General features: G+C 51.5%; 1 protein-coding gene across 1 annotated transcript in view; it reads left to right on the forward strand.

The window, feature by feature from the left end:
• Window positions 1–12,355, forward strand: part of CREB3L1 (cAMP responsive element binding protein 3 like 1) — a 58,358-nt gene extending 46,003 nt beyond the window's left edge. The window contains exons 8-12 of the mRNA XM_061564254.1: window positions 2,113–2,181; window positions 4,915–5,014; window positions 6,598–6,754; window positions 8,045–8,291; window positions 10,336–12,355. Coding sequence (XP_061420238.1) covers window positions 2,113–2,181; window positions 4,915–5,014; window positions 6,598–6,754; window positions 8,045–8,291; window positions 10,336–10,408 — 646 coding nt within the window. The 3' untranslated portion in view covers window positions 10,409–12,355. The remainder of the gene's footprint in view (window positions 1–2,112; window positions 2,182–4,914; window positions 5,015–6,597; window positions 6,755–8,044; window positions 8,292–10,335) is intronic.
• Window positions 12,356–14,061: the final 1,706 nt, after the last annotated feature.

Consider the following 14,061-nt stretch of genomic DNA (forward strand, 5'->3'; position numbering starts at 1 on the left):
GGAAACGCTAACTCGCAGGTCAGGTTTTGTGTACCCGAGGGCTTTTTCCCATAAGTGACCCAATGCTAATGGGGCAGTGTGTCTTTCCGAGAAGCACTCGCTTCGCCGTGGCCTGACCCCCCCCCCGCCCCCGCCACCCCCGTGTGTGATAATAATCCACTGCTGGATGAAGGCCTTCCCCACGCCGTGTAAGGTCACAGAGTTCGTTTGACCGTACCTTGCCACTCTGCTCGGTGTGGCTCAGGGGCTGGTTCGGGTATCGGACGGTTAGCCCATCGCCAGGAATTGCAATGGGGTCACCAGGTTAGCGGGCGCTTTGCGATGACCCCCACAGCGCCACTGCTCCACATTTGTGCATCGTACGATGTTTTCATTGCTCGGGCCTCGCTTCGTCTCAAACGGGCTCTCTCACTCGTTGCAAATCAAAGTGTCTCCTGCGTCTGTAAGCGTCCCCTTCAAAATAAGTGAGATGAATAAAAGTTGTTTAGAAGCATGTTTTTTGCCCTGTCTGCAAATTGTATCCCGATTTCATCGTGAAAATTGACCAGTTAGATAGAGCAAATTACTCACGTGAGTATATGGAAGTCCTTATTGCAGATAAGCCTTGCGCATAGCTCTGTGTGGAATTACTTGGAAGAATTTACACAAATTCTTAAAAGGTTCTTTCACTTATTCGCCAGGTCGGCCGTGAGCTTTGATCTCTTTGCTCTTTGCCTTCTTCCTGTTGTTCCAGCCGGCCTTGGCCACATTAAACACTCAACCAATGTTTACCGATGGATGTCGAAAACGATTGTTTGCGAGGTTGCAGTTGTGAGGGTTTTAAGCCAGGAGCTCACGGGTGGTGTTACGTCACTGTTGTTTGACAGACGCACTCACCCCTGGAGCCACCAGCAGGCCCTGCACGGGAATATTAAATCTCCGGCTCGGTGGTGGCACAACTCCTGACTTTACTGCCTGCATTCGATGCGACAGACGCTGGCTAATCACACTCAAATCATCGTCTTAATTTGCTCGAGCGTTAAACAAGCACACTTGTGTGAAATGTCAAATTGCGCTTTGTTACAATAATACAAATCTCATAGTCCTGTGGGCAATTCACCGCTGGATGGTGAAGTCCTCCCAATGCTGTGTTAGTCATGGAGGTTATGGAACAATACTTCACCACGCAGGTTGGGGAATAGGGGGTGCAATTGGCCTGGGTCACCGAAATGACAATGGCAAAAATAACGAGCAATGACTTAAGGAAATCGGAAACCCCCCAAAAAGTTACGAATAAAAAACACTGCATCGCACGAGGAATCGAAAATATTGTTGACACAAGTCACCGTTAGAGCGAAGCTAAACGCTAAATTCGCCGCGGCGCAAAATCAGCTTGGGCAGCGGTTGAGATAATCGGCACTTATGTGAGCTATGGCCGGAAACCGAGCTCCGATGTTTGGATTCGTAGCGCAGCATTGCTAACCCCTGCGGCAGCGCTCCCCGCCATTCCTAATGTGGGCGTGTTCGTAATGGTCACTGGTTTATAATCGGATCATCGGTACATTTGGTAGCGGCGCTGTCATCATTCTTCCAGCGCCAAGGAGGGCGCTGCTGCGACGTTACACCAACGCAGTCTGCAGGAGATTCACACCAGGGCGGTTATGTTGCTATCTTCGTCGTCTTCCTCGTATGGATGTTGGTGTTGAGCAACAGCTGCAATTTTACATCGAAGCCGTTGAGCCGGATAATTGCGTGAGGAGTGGCGGAGTGGTGAATCGCCATCACGATGCCTCCTCCTTCGTATTTGTGCATCGATCGTTGAGTCGCGATACGATCCCTGGCCTGTTCTGGGTGACCAGACTCCGCACACAGGAGAGTTTTTTTAATGTTCCAATTATCCATCAAGTATCCGCAACTGTTGCCCGCCGCCATGGTCTGTGTGCGGATGCGGTTTGGGGGTTGTGGCCCGCCAGAGCCTTTGCTGAAGATCAGGGCCCGAGATCTTGTGCGTTTGGGGGTCTTTCACGAGGTGATTTTTTTTCGTGGCCTCGTGTTGCAGTATGCGGAATCACGACCGAGCAATTGGTAAATTTGCGGTGTCGTTTCTCGCCCCGCCTCGTTCCGTGCTTTTAGAGTGGAGAACTGCGCGTCGGAAAACAGCGAGCTGAGAAAAAAAGTGGAGACGCTTGAGACTGCAAACAGGTACGATCCGGTCGCTCGCGCCATTGGCCAAGCCACTCGCCATGTGACACTCTCGTAGCTGGCAAAGCATTCTGCGAAAATGCAGGCGAGGTCAAGATGTAATTAATCTCCATTCTGCCTCTCCGCATATTAATTAAACAAAAAATGTGCGAGTCTATCGGCCTGTTGGCTTTCACATTTTCACACCCTCCCTCTTCCACAAAAAGAAAATCAAGCCTTTGTGTTACAAATACAGCAACATATGCGTTTGTTTGTTTGTTTGCTTGAAACAAATGAAAACGGTCGTTCTGCTCGTATTTGTTATCACCCATGGTAACTCCCCACGGGCAGCAAGAGCAACGAGTTCGTGCAGAGGTCATTTAAAATGTGATTGTCCAATGAAGTCAGTCGAGTCTTCAAGTTAAATCTACGCCGTTATATCAGCCACGGCAATTCGATGTGAGCGTACGATATCGCATTGACCCTCCGCACACGTCACTACACTACTGTATTCAGGTTTTGTCCTCATTCGTTCATTTCTATCGATGAGATTAGAGTATATCCGGATTATTCGAGATTCATAGAAACAGAGGCGGTGGTGGGGGGGGGCGCTGTTCTGAGAAGGGCCCCCCCCGCACTTGGTGAAGGAAATAATTGGCACGTTTGTGTTGCTTATTTTTTTTGGGCCGCTCGTTCCCTTTTACGAGCAGTCAGTCGCGTTTTCACGACGCCTCTCCCCCGCTAACGGGGAGGCAAAAACCTTCGCGGAACGAACACAGCAAACGATGAACAACGCATGAATACCACGATTAGTCCAATTTTTAAGCGGCACGCAATGGAGGCATAGAAACATCGTCACCTGCGCCAGAGCAGAAATTCGGTTACCCCGGAGGTGGCAGATATTTCGCGACATCAGTCTGTATTTATGGCTCCGAGAGAGGGTTATGGGATCATGTACTTATTAACCAAGGTTATAGCATAATTCACTCTCTTATGACGCAACTCAAGCTTTGCCATCGCGGGTAGCAGCAGCAGCGAGTAAAACCCTTGGCCTGGAGGTCCACGGAGTAACGAATGGAGGGGAGCGATCCGGTTTCTGTCTCGCAGCTGGGGGGGGGGGGGGGGTTGCCCGGGGGGTTTCAGGGGGGGGGGGTTGCAAAGGGGGGGAAGGGGGGCGGTGGGGGGGGCGTCAGGGCACAATGACCTCATGATGACTGGGTGTGGGAGAGTACACGCCCGTGCGCGGGCCCCATTACGGACACAATCCGCCTGTGTCTGGCGTTTCGCCGTAATGCCTTCCATATGTCCAAGGGTAGCAACGGGAATTGGAGGAGAGGCGGCGGTGGGGGAAATCCTCAGTGCGACGTAGTTTGGTATTTGACGAGGGTGTTTGAAGACGCGGAGTAAAAAAAAAACACCCGCGTTTAGTTGAGACGGCGTGGCGCTAATGCAGCGTCAAGCCGGGCCAGAAAGTTAAATTAAAGCTTTGTGCCACCACATGGGAAGTCGAAGAGTACTCCGGTTATCCTGTAGACCGGTGGTTCTTCACCTGGGGTGCACGCACCCCCTGGGAGTGCGAGATGCCCTTTCTGGGGGTGCGAGACGTGGCCAGATTTGTTTAGAAGGTAAATCATCGAAAACACAAACTAAGCACGGGCACGTAAGTTACAACTACTTTGTTGCATCAAAGCCTCTGCATCTATTAACAGTATAAAAAAAACATAACGATTGAGAACCAAAGGGGTACGAGGCTGCAGTAGAAGTTAAGAACCGCTGCTGCAGACAGACTGGCTCCCTCCATGTGAACGTAAAATTTCCCGCCAGGAGCCATCGATCGGCAGGGCGGGGGGGGGGGGGGGGGGACGAGTGTTGGTTGACGGGTACTTGGAGCGTCCAGAGGTTGCCATCGCGTCAAGACGCAACTTCGCCGTCGTCGTAGTAGAAAGAAAACATCTCGTCAAGGCCCTGCCAGAATTCGAATTACAAAACCACCCCCTTGGCCTCTGCTGGGCTCTGAAGCCCCCAGCGCATTTTCTCATGCGGGGGCGCCCCCGCGTGGCCACACGAGAGACGCGCACACAGTGGGAAGGCGGCCCATGTGGCACCGATGGTTTCTTCTGGCTGAAGTTGACAGAACGGTTACGCGGTTTAGAAGGTGGAACGCTCTGGCCAATTAACAGTCGAGCCCTGCTAGCCACTAACACTGTCTAGCCACTGACTGTTACATCCCTGATGGCCTCGAGCAATTACCTCCCATTGACCCCAACCACCATAACCAACAAGCCTAGCAGCCAATATGGTACGGGCCGTCCTAATAACCCTGACATTCTACTTAACCAGTGACAAATCCGAACACAAACTGTAACCAACAAGCTCCAAGTGCTACTGGTCCTCCTATTGACCCAACTAAGCTACCCTGGTCGCCAGCACTCTACGTCTACAAGCCCTGCCTTGAACTCCAATCAACTGCGCAATTCGACACTAATAGCAGCCCTGCCGTTGACTCTCACCACCGGCACCAGCTCTGCCCAATCCATCTGGCCAACTATAACCACAAGTACTCGGTCACGGTTGGCTACGTGCGGTGTGAAAGAAGTTCAACGTACAGTACGCACTGACTAACCCTTACCACCCTAACTCTGCCGGGGTGGGAGCCCCTTTTCACTTTTAGTTTGCTGTTCCGGGACGGCGGTGGCAGTGGCCGTGGCTTATCGCGTCTTCTCGTTCCGACTCTACCCCCACCCCACCCCGCAGGTCGCTGCTGCAGCAGCTGCAGAGGCTCCAGACGCTCGTCGCGTCCAAGGTTCCGAGGCCCGGCAAGGTGGCGACGACCCAGACCAGCACGTGCCTCATGGTAGGCGACGCGTTCCGCCCCGGCACAGGCACCCACGCCGCGGCGGCCTTTACTGGGCGATGTCGCGTACCGAATGGGGGGGGGGGGGGGGGGGGGAGTGGAGCGGTGGTGCTGCGGTTAGCACGCCGTGCTACGAGTCGGACGACCCGAGTTCGATTCTCGCTCACGGCCGCCAACGCCGGTGACGATTATCTGAACCTGCCTCCTGAGCCTCCCCTAGGTCCACTCAGCCTTAAATGAGTACCTGGTGTGTGAACATCGTCGCTAGGGAGACAAAGGCGGCCGGGCGTGGTGCTGGTCAGCCCCCCTCTTCTTGGTTGCCGTGCGAGCCTTCATAGGTGCTCATTATAACAGCACTTGCCCCAAAGTCTGTTAAGGCTATACGGGGGAGCCTTGTGTTTGTCTGGGTAGGTGAAGTCGCGGACGTTGTGTGGGAGGAGCTGCCGCTGAGGGTATAGGAAAGAGAAGCAGCTTAGTTTAAGACGCGAACAAAAGCATCCCCAGTGCTGCAGCGTGACCTACTTATTACTCGGTGTGCGATTACTCACAGCAGCAGGAGTAGCGACAGCAGGAACATCGCCCTCTGCTGCGACAAACTTGGCAAGACCCCCCTTGTGAAAAAAGAGTCTCTTGAGACTCAGCGAGGCTCGCCCTGAGTAAAGAAGCGGATCAACAAGAACAACAACAAGAACAAATAACAAGAACAACAACAAGAACAAATAACAAGAACAACAACAAGAACAAATAACAAGAACAACAACAAGAACAAATAACAAGAACAACAACAAGAACGAATAACAAGAACAACAACAAGAACGAATAACAAAGCAGTCTGCGTGTCCGCAATGCGCGGAGGGACATTCGCCGAGATGGAAACATGCGTTTAGATTATTTTGCTGCTGTAAATTTCCACGTGACAAGCCACTTTGTTGGACTTTTATTTGTGGCCACGTCGCTTATGAAATATAAAGCGAATAGCTCGGTCGGCTTTAGCTGGTCAGATAAAAAAAATTTAATCTTTTTTTAATTGTCATTTTTAAAGTGTTTTAATTGTCTATATTTTTTAAGTGATTTGGTTACCTTTCCTATACTTTACACTCCCATCGTGTTTTTTGTATCGTTTGTTGTTGCAAAGTTGTGACCTCTTCCGCTAATGGACATCGGTGGAACAAGAGCTTTATAAAATAATAAAAATAAAACATAATAAAATAATTCTCACGGCGTTTCGGCCACAATGCAAGCAGCCGTCCTCAGGTGAAGAACCGGTCTGTCGGAAAGACAGTGATTCAGAGAGTGATTCAGACACTGTCTTTCCGACAGACCTGTTCTTCACCTGAGGACGGCTGCTTGCGTTGTGGCCGTAACGTCGTGAGAATTATTTTATTATGTTTTATTTTAATTATTTTATTATTCCCCTTCTACGTGACTTTACCGAAAGAACCAAGAAGATGAATCCCTGCAGTCACGAAAGCTTTCAATCGAAATTTAAGAGCTTTATAGCTCCTCGGATTCCTCCAGGATAAAATACTGATTCTGATGGTTCCTTGCCCCCCCTCCCCTCACTCTCTGCCTCTCCACGACAGGTCGTGGCTTTGTGCTTCGCGTTGGTGCTGGGCGGCCTCACCCCCAGCTTGAGCCCCCTCACCCCCTCCTCGCTCGCCCCCTCCTCGCTCGCCCCCTCGTCCGGCCACTCGGAGGAGGTGGCGCTGACGGGCAAGGATGCGTACACGACCACGCGCAGTGAGTGCCGCCTCCTCTGCGTGTTTGACTCCTCTATTCACTCACTCACTCATTCGCTCCCATTCATTCACTCATCTGCTAACTCACTTATTAATTCACTCGTTCATTCACTCATCCCCTCATGAATCTGCTCACTCATTCACTCATTCCATCATTGGCTCATTGGTTGACACTAGTTAAGCCCATAGAAATTGCCTGTCTCTCTGTTGCTTACTCAATAATTTGTTGATGTACATTCATTCATTCAGGGCCATTTGAGACTGTCTCTGGTAAACTCATTTGTGTGTCCTCTTTAAAGGACAAATTAATTCAATCGTTCGCTCACATATACTTTATTTAAGGCTAAGTTGAGAGCTTGTGGATTCCCGGTCTGTTTCATTTACCCATTCAGTAATTCATTCCTTTTGCTCTCGTTTAGAATCGGCCTACAGCCCGGTGATACCAACCCCACCTCGAGTTAATTCGTCGCTTGTTTTACTAAAATCCATTTGCGAGTCCAACGCAGCTGCCTGGGCAACTAATTCTCTCGCTCGTCCTGCTGCTAAAGCGTTGCATCTATTCATTCGCGCACGTTTACCGTGAGCAGGTCTCTCGACAACTGAGTCAAACAAAGCAAATACAGTAAGCATCTGGTAAAAAAAAGTCAACATTAACATTCAACACACTGAAATAATAATAATACGAGAACATTGAGCCGTAATAACAACGGATCATTAACATTTAAATAGAGCTCAATATTTCAGCGAGATACATTTTAAATTAGATAAGATTTCAGTGGGTGGAGCGGTGGCACAGTGGTTAAGCAGCATGTCCTTTTAACCTGGCGAAGCCGAGTTCAATTCTTGGCTCTGGCTCATGGCAAAAGATATCTAGACTGGTCCTGGTTCCCCCATCTCCCCCCCCCCCCACCTACCCCCCCCCCCCACACCAAACTGCGTTGACCAGTGTGGTGAAGTATGGTCGAGTGTAAGATTGCTTACATTCATCGTTACCAAGCTGCGAGTGCTATTTCCTATAACATTCTGAATAAACAAGGGACAATTGCTTTAAAACCTCCAACCGACAGGTGCATCGTTAAACACACAGCGAGCATCGCGGGTAGAAACCAGTTTCCAAATTCGGTCGCAACTCTTGGAACACCGCGCAGGAATTTCATCACCGATCGCCAGCGCACGCTCACCCCCCACTCACCCCCCGCTCACCCCCCACTCACTCCCCACTCACTCCCCACCCCCCCCCGACTCACCTGCCGCTCACCCATTGTGCCCGTGTGTGCCGGTGGCGGAGCAGTGCGTTCCCGGAGCCTCCTCTTCTACGAGGATGGGCCCTCGCTGGAGGACGCGTCCGTGGTGTGGCCGCATGAGCGGGAGGAGAGGCTGTACGACGACGGCGCCGCCGCCGCCGGGATGCCCGCCGCCCCGCCGGTGCCCAGGCCCTGGAGGCACGGGGCCGGCGAGCGGCACCCGGAGCCGGGGAGCGACGCCGTCCGCGACGGGGACGGCAACGGCACCTACAACAAAATCACCGTGCCTCACCGGTATGTGCGGACGCCACGGGCGGGGTAGCATGGGTGGCACGGGTGGGGGAGCGTTGGTGGCACGGGCTGGGTAGCGTGGGTGGCACGGGCTGGGTAGTGTGGGTGGCACGGGTGGGGGAGCGTGGGTGGCACGGGCGGGGAGTGTGGGTGGCACGGGCGGGGAGTGTGGGTGGCACGGGTGGGGTAGCGTGGGTGGCACGGGCTGGGAGTGTGGGTGTCGCGGGCTGGGAGCGTGGGTGGCACGGGCTGGGAGCGTGGGTGGCACGGGCGGGGTAGCATGGGTGGCACGGGCGGGGGAGCGTTGGTGGCACGGGCTGGGTAGCGTTGGTGGCACGGGCTGGGAGTGTGGGTAGCACGGGCTGGGAGTGTGGGTGGCACGGGCTGGGAGTGTGGGTGGCACAGGCTGGGAGCGTTGGTGGCACGGGCGGGGTAGCGTGGGTAGCACGGGCTGGGAGCGTTGGTGGCACGGGCTGGGAGTGTGGGTGGCACGAGCCCAGAGGAATTAATTGGGCCGCTCCCACCACCCCCCCCCCACATCGCTGGGTTCCATCGCCCGTTCCCTTTCACCGTCCGTCTACAAGGCTGTAGGCGGAGACGCCCTGAGCAGATGTCAGTTGTCATTGGGGGAGAATGACATCTGAACCGGTCCTGTATCCCCCCCCCCCACTTTCCCCTCTACACAAAACTCATACTCACTAGTGTGGTGAAGTATGGTCAAGCAACTCTCAGAGTATTAAAGGAATTAAAATAATGTTTAGTTTTTATGTAGCAATGTTAGTCATGAAAATCGAATATCACGATCACTGAGGAGCCACAGACACAGCTGTAAGCCAGGCAGTCAGCTGGCGCTAACAATTTCCCAAGCGCCGCAGTCCTCCGTACATGAGATGTTTCCGGCCAGTTAACGAGTGTTTATACGCGACTGACACGTGGCGGGGTGGGGAGGTCTCGATCCTGGAGCAGATTGACACGACTGCAAATGATTTCAAAATTAGTATTCACGTGCCATAGCAGGGTACGAAGCAAGAGCACGCTCATGATTAATAGAATACTGGTGCCTATTCTAATTGAGCGTTTGCACCACGCTGCTGTTCCCTGGACGAGCCGTGCAGTGTGCGAGCTGGGGCTGAGAGTTGTCGACTTTTCGAGACCAATATGTGCGTAAATTGGTTTGTGGCGACGTGCTTCGAAGTGGGTCCAGCGGAGAGTCTATTTAAGCACGGGACCCGCGCACGAGGTCACGCGCGCACGTGACGGAGCGAGTCGGGTACGGCGCAAAAACAAACAAACCGTGCAAAGCGGTAACGAGAAATACGTAGGGACAAAATGCCGCAAGCGTGAATAATGGAAAAAACTCAAAATTGGGATCACAATTGTTGTACTGTGCTCTACAGCTCTACACCCCTATGTCATGCCCCCCCCTCCGCCTTCACTAACTCGCACTGATCGGCATGGTGAAGTATGGGCAAACTAATTATGATTATTATTATGTGGAGTGACAAAGGGCTGGAAGAATAATAAAAATGATATATATTCGTTTGAGATTCAAAGCACGGTCACCGATGTTAAAGCTCTTTATAATAGTTCATGGAATTATGTTATTAATTTGTGGAAAAACCCTGCAAGGATTTTTTGTTAAGGACGTCAACTGTAACGTGTAAACACCGCGCAGAAATGTAACTTACAAATGCCAAAATTGCGATGAAATTAAACGGGGGTCACCTCCTGATAACAAAAAAATCGATCCAATTTCTACAGTGGCCAGAAAAGTATCCTCCTTGAGAAATCAAATAAACCTCCAACTCTGAATAACGCGTGAATAATAACATGTGTGAGGCTTGTCAAACACGAATATGAACATCGGTCGCTGACGTCGCGTGGATTCGTAGGCCCGTTACCCGGGCACGTACAGTCCAGTTAATGGACTCAATTCCACCCACCCATTCGGCCGTATGAAATATTCAAAAACGTGGCCGTGACATTTTTTGTGTGTGTTTTAAAGGCGCATTCTCTCCGCTCCTCCCTCCCTCCCCCCCCTCCTCAGGGAGGCGCTGAGGCCTGGCTCGAGCGTGACGGCCGAGCTGGCGCGCGACCCAACGGTGAACGCCACGGCGTGATGACAACGACGACGACGACGACAAACGCAGGACCCTCGACTAACCCGAACGCAAGATTAAAGAAGAAAAAACGGCTTGGAGAAATAAAATACTATTGTTGTGAACCATTGTACATATTTTAAAAAAAACGTCTATTTCAACTTTATGAGCAGCCTTAATGTATTTTTTGGACAAATATTACAAAAAAAATAAAAATATATAAAACTATTATACAAAAAAAATATTAAATTTATATTTAGAACTATTTTGTAGCGTAGCGCTAGACGTGGCCTTAGGTTAGATGAAAACAGATGTAATATAAACTATTTTTTTCTAAGAGACTAGGCAACAAAACCCGTACACGTATATAAAAAAAAAATCTGTAACAATAAATGTCGTCTAAATGCAGACCGTGAATCGCTGTGGGCTCGAGGCTCGTCTGTGTGCGGTCGTGAACGGCGACGACCCCGATGTGTCGGCGTGTCGCGAGTCGTCCGATGGACGTTCGGCGCAAATCGAGGGAAACTTCAGAGACATTCCGCTCTTCAGCTTCGCCGCCGCTGCGCTGCGCGCTGCGCTGCGTACGTCCGCTCTCTCGCTTGTCGTGTGCGCGTGTAGGGGAGCGGTAGTGCAGCGGTTAGCGCTACGCTGCGCTACGCTGCGCTACGAACCCGGCGACCCGAGTTCGATTCCCGTTCACGGCCAACACTGGTGACGATTATCTGAACGGGTCCGGGGCCTCCCCTAGGTCGACTCAGCCTCAAATGAATACCTGGTGCGGTGTGTAAAAACATCGCTACTGGGGAGACAAAGGCGGTCGGGCGTGGTGCTGGCCACCCATCCCCTCGTGTGCCGTGCTGGCCTTCATAGGTGCTCGCTAACAGCACTTGCCCCAACAGCCTGTTAAAGCGATACAGGCGATCTTTGTTTTGTTTGTGTGTGCGTACGTCCGTGTATGTGTGTGTGTGTATATGCGTGCATTCTGCTTCGAAACCCCCAGTCGTGGTGCCCCCCCTAACACCCCCACCCCCCCCCCGCGCGGCCCGTTTTCTTTCCGGATCGCACTGCCCCCCCACCCACGACGCTGTCATCGCCGACAGGTTAAAGAGGCTGCTGCAGCCACCTCGCGCTCGCCATCCACATGCCCCAGATCTACCACGAGCTTTGTTGACAAATGTGTGCCCAGTTATGTTTTGTATTTTGTGCCTAACCACCACATTATTCAACCAGACAATAGCAGTGACCTTGGCCACAGTTTCCATCCAGACACTACCCTGCCACTGACTCTAACCACACCAGGCAGCCAAGACACTACCCCTGCCATTAACGCTAACCACACAAGACAACCATACCCTAGCCCTTTCTCTAACCAGACAGCCAGACTCTCGCCCTGCCGCTAACTATACGAATCAGACACTAACCCTAACCACACCATTCAATCAGACGCTATCCTTTCCCTGGTTCTAACCAAACCAGACGCAAACACGTGCACCTGCCCAGGTCTATCCCGAACATTGATTCCACCTCTGCCACTTTGCCCAGCCTCCGCCTCCTTCATCCACTTGATACGCCTTTCATGTTAGTGTTTACGGTACGGTGCCTTGTGATGCAAAAACCCCGCGAAGCCTCCGGAGGGTAGTTAGTGCTGCAGTGCGTTTAGTTTGTGGTTGTACGCGTGTAGTGGTGCGTGTACGCGTGCGTGCGTGCGTGTTCGCACGGACGTACCCACATCGCTTCTTTCAATGGGCAGGACAAAAAACAAATATTCTTCGGCTCGTCGCATGTAAATAATCGCACAGTTGTAACGCTTCCGATGGGAAACATTTTATCCAATTGTTGTTTATAAAAGCCTGTGTAGTGCGCGATTATTATTATTATTATCATCAATATCAATATTCTGTCTGAAAAATGCAAATGACTCTTTTCAATGTATGTCTCCAAATAAAGGCAGGGTTTAGCAGCATATGATATTTTGCACCCCGCCTCCCTCGCTTCCTACTTTGGCATCGCGATGTTATTGTTGCTCCGTAACGAGGGCAGAATATCTTTCTGCGGTTTAGAATTCGGCACCCAATTATCCGTGACGGGTCTTAAGAGGCCGCACAAGAGTGAGCCCTCTAACGAACTTCCCTCTTCTCGTCGGCACGGAAATGAAAATCGTCTCCGGTGGGATTTTTTCCCCCTTTTTCTTCCCGCAAACCCTCCCTGACCCGATGATGTGGATGCACTTATCTTGCCGACTTGAAAGACTCAAGAATAAAAAAAAGGGGCAAAAGAGACGATACGAAGCTGCACTCGCACTTGATGGCAAAATAATGAAACGTCAAGGGGGGGGGGGGGGGCGTGCTGTGGCACCGGTGGACATGACGAAGCCGCCAAAGTTTCACCACTTGCATCGTGAACATTGTCTCATAACATTTAGTTGGCTCACGTTTTGCGATGTGACATCAAATTTTTGTTATTTGGCAATGGCCATTCCAGAGTAAAAGAATGGGATATTCCCTGTATCATTAGCTAACTGTATAGTTTTTTTTGTTCATGCTGCAAAGCCACGATAATTAAGAACTTGGTGTGATATTTTTTTTTGCACTTTTCCCAATTTTATTCTGGGTGTGCTATCGGTGTCAAGAAATTAATTCCCTTTCTGTTCGGAACGCTCGGGGCAGTTTTATCATCGTCACTTTGTGCTCAAGAAACTCCCCAAGTTCGTTACTTCCGGGACGTTTTTAAGTGACCTCTACAGTCCACAACATTTCTAAGTGTCGCGTCGCAGTCAAACCGATAACATATAATTTTTACTCTCAGGAGATGGAATTGTTTTTTGTTAAGTCGACGCAGACCGAGACCATCAACTCTCCCATGCTCGAGGGCCTAGTTTCATTATTGGTGATTGAATTCTGGATTTAAATCCAGGGTATATGCGGTGCCAACTCGGTAAATTTATCGCCGAGCCTCTAGGGCATATCGTGGAGGGGGGAGGGGAGGAAAATGGTGACGGGGAAATAAGGATGTGCTACAAAATTTAGAATATTTTTTTTTATCGTTCACTGGCACGGATCCAGTCTATCACGAATGCGCGCCGCCCGAATGGGCCCCCGTGGAATAACATCGCTCTGCGTTCAGTCTGCCGCAAAACTGACTGGGATAGGAGGATAGATCGTGAACATCTTCCACCGCTGGTAACCGAGTCTCCCTCCCCGATGGAAATGCGCTGGCCGTATCGCTGCGCAAGGTTTTTTGTGCGCGAACGTTGGGGGCTTGTGAGCCACGGTCTGAAGGGTCAAACGGAAAAGGCGACGAACGCTTTCGGCAGGCGACGCGTGGCTTGTGCGCGCGGTGCCCTCGGCAGCGAGGGCCTCGCGTGTTTCGGAGCCTTGCCTCGCGCCGACGGAACGAATTCTGACGGTTCGAAGCGAGCACTCGCGCAGGTGACCACGGCTGCAATTGGGGACGATTGCGTCGCCGTTGAAAAATGTCACCGGTTGCATGCTCGGGGAAGATCTCTCTCCGAGCCTTGCGGCTATTTTGCTGGGAGGTCCTGCATCTGAATGTTTGGCCAGTGCCCTGAATGAGAAAAAAACCGGTGGAGGGGATATAACGGGCGAAGCTCTGCGTGCAGGAGATTTGTTTTGAATCTGTGAATCATTGAATGCGTGTCCGTGTGTGTGTGTGGA

Source organism: Lethenteron reissneri, chromosome 33 (genome assembly GCF_015708825.2).
Source record: "Lethenteron reissneri isolate LAM-NWPU_2019-01 chromosome 33, ASM1570882v1, whole genome shotgun sequence".
Lineage (NCBI taxonomy): Eukaryota > Metazoa > Chordata > Hyperoartia > Petromyzontiformes > Petromyzontidae > Lethenteron > Lethenteron reissneri.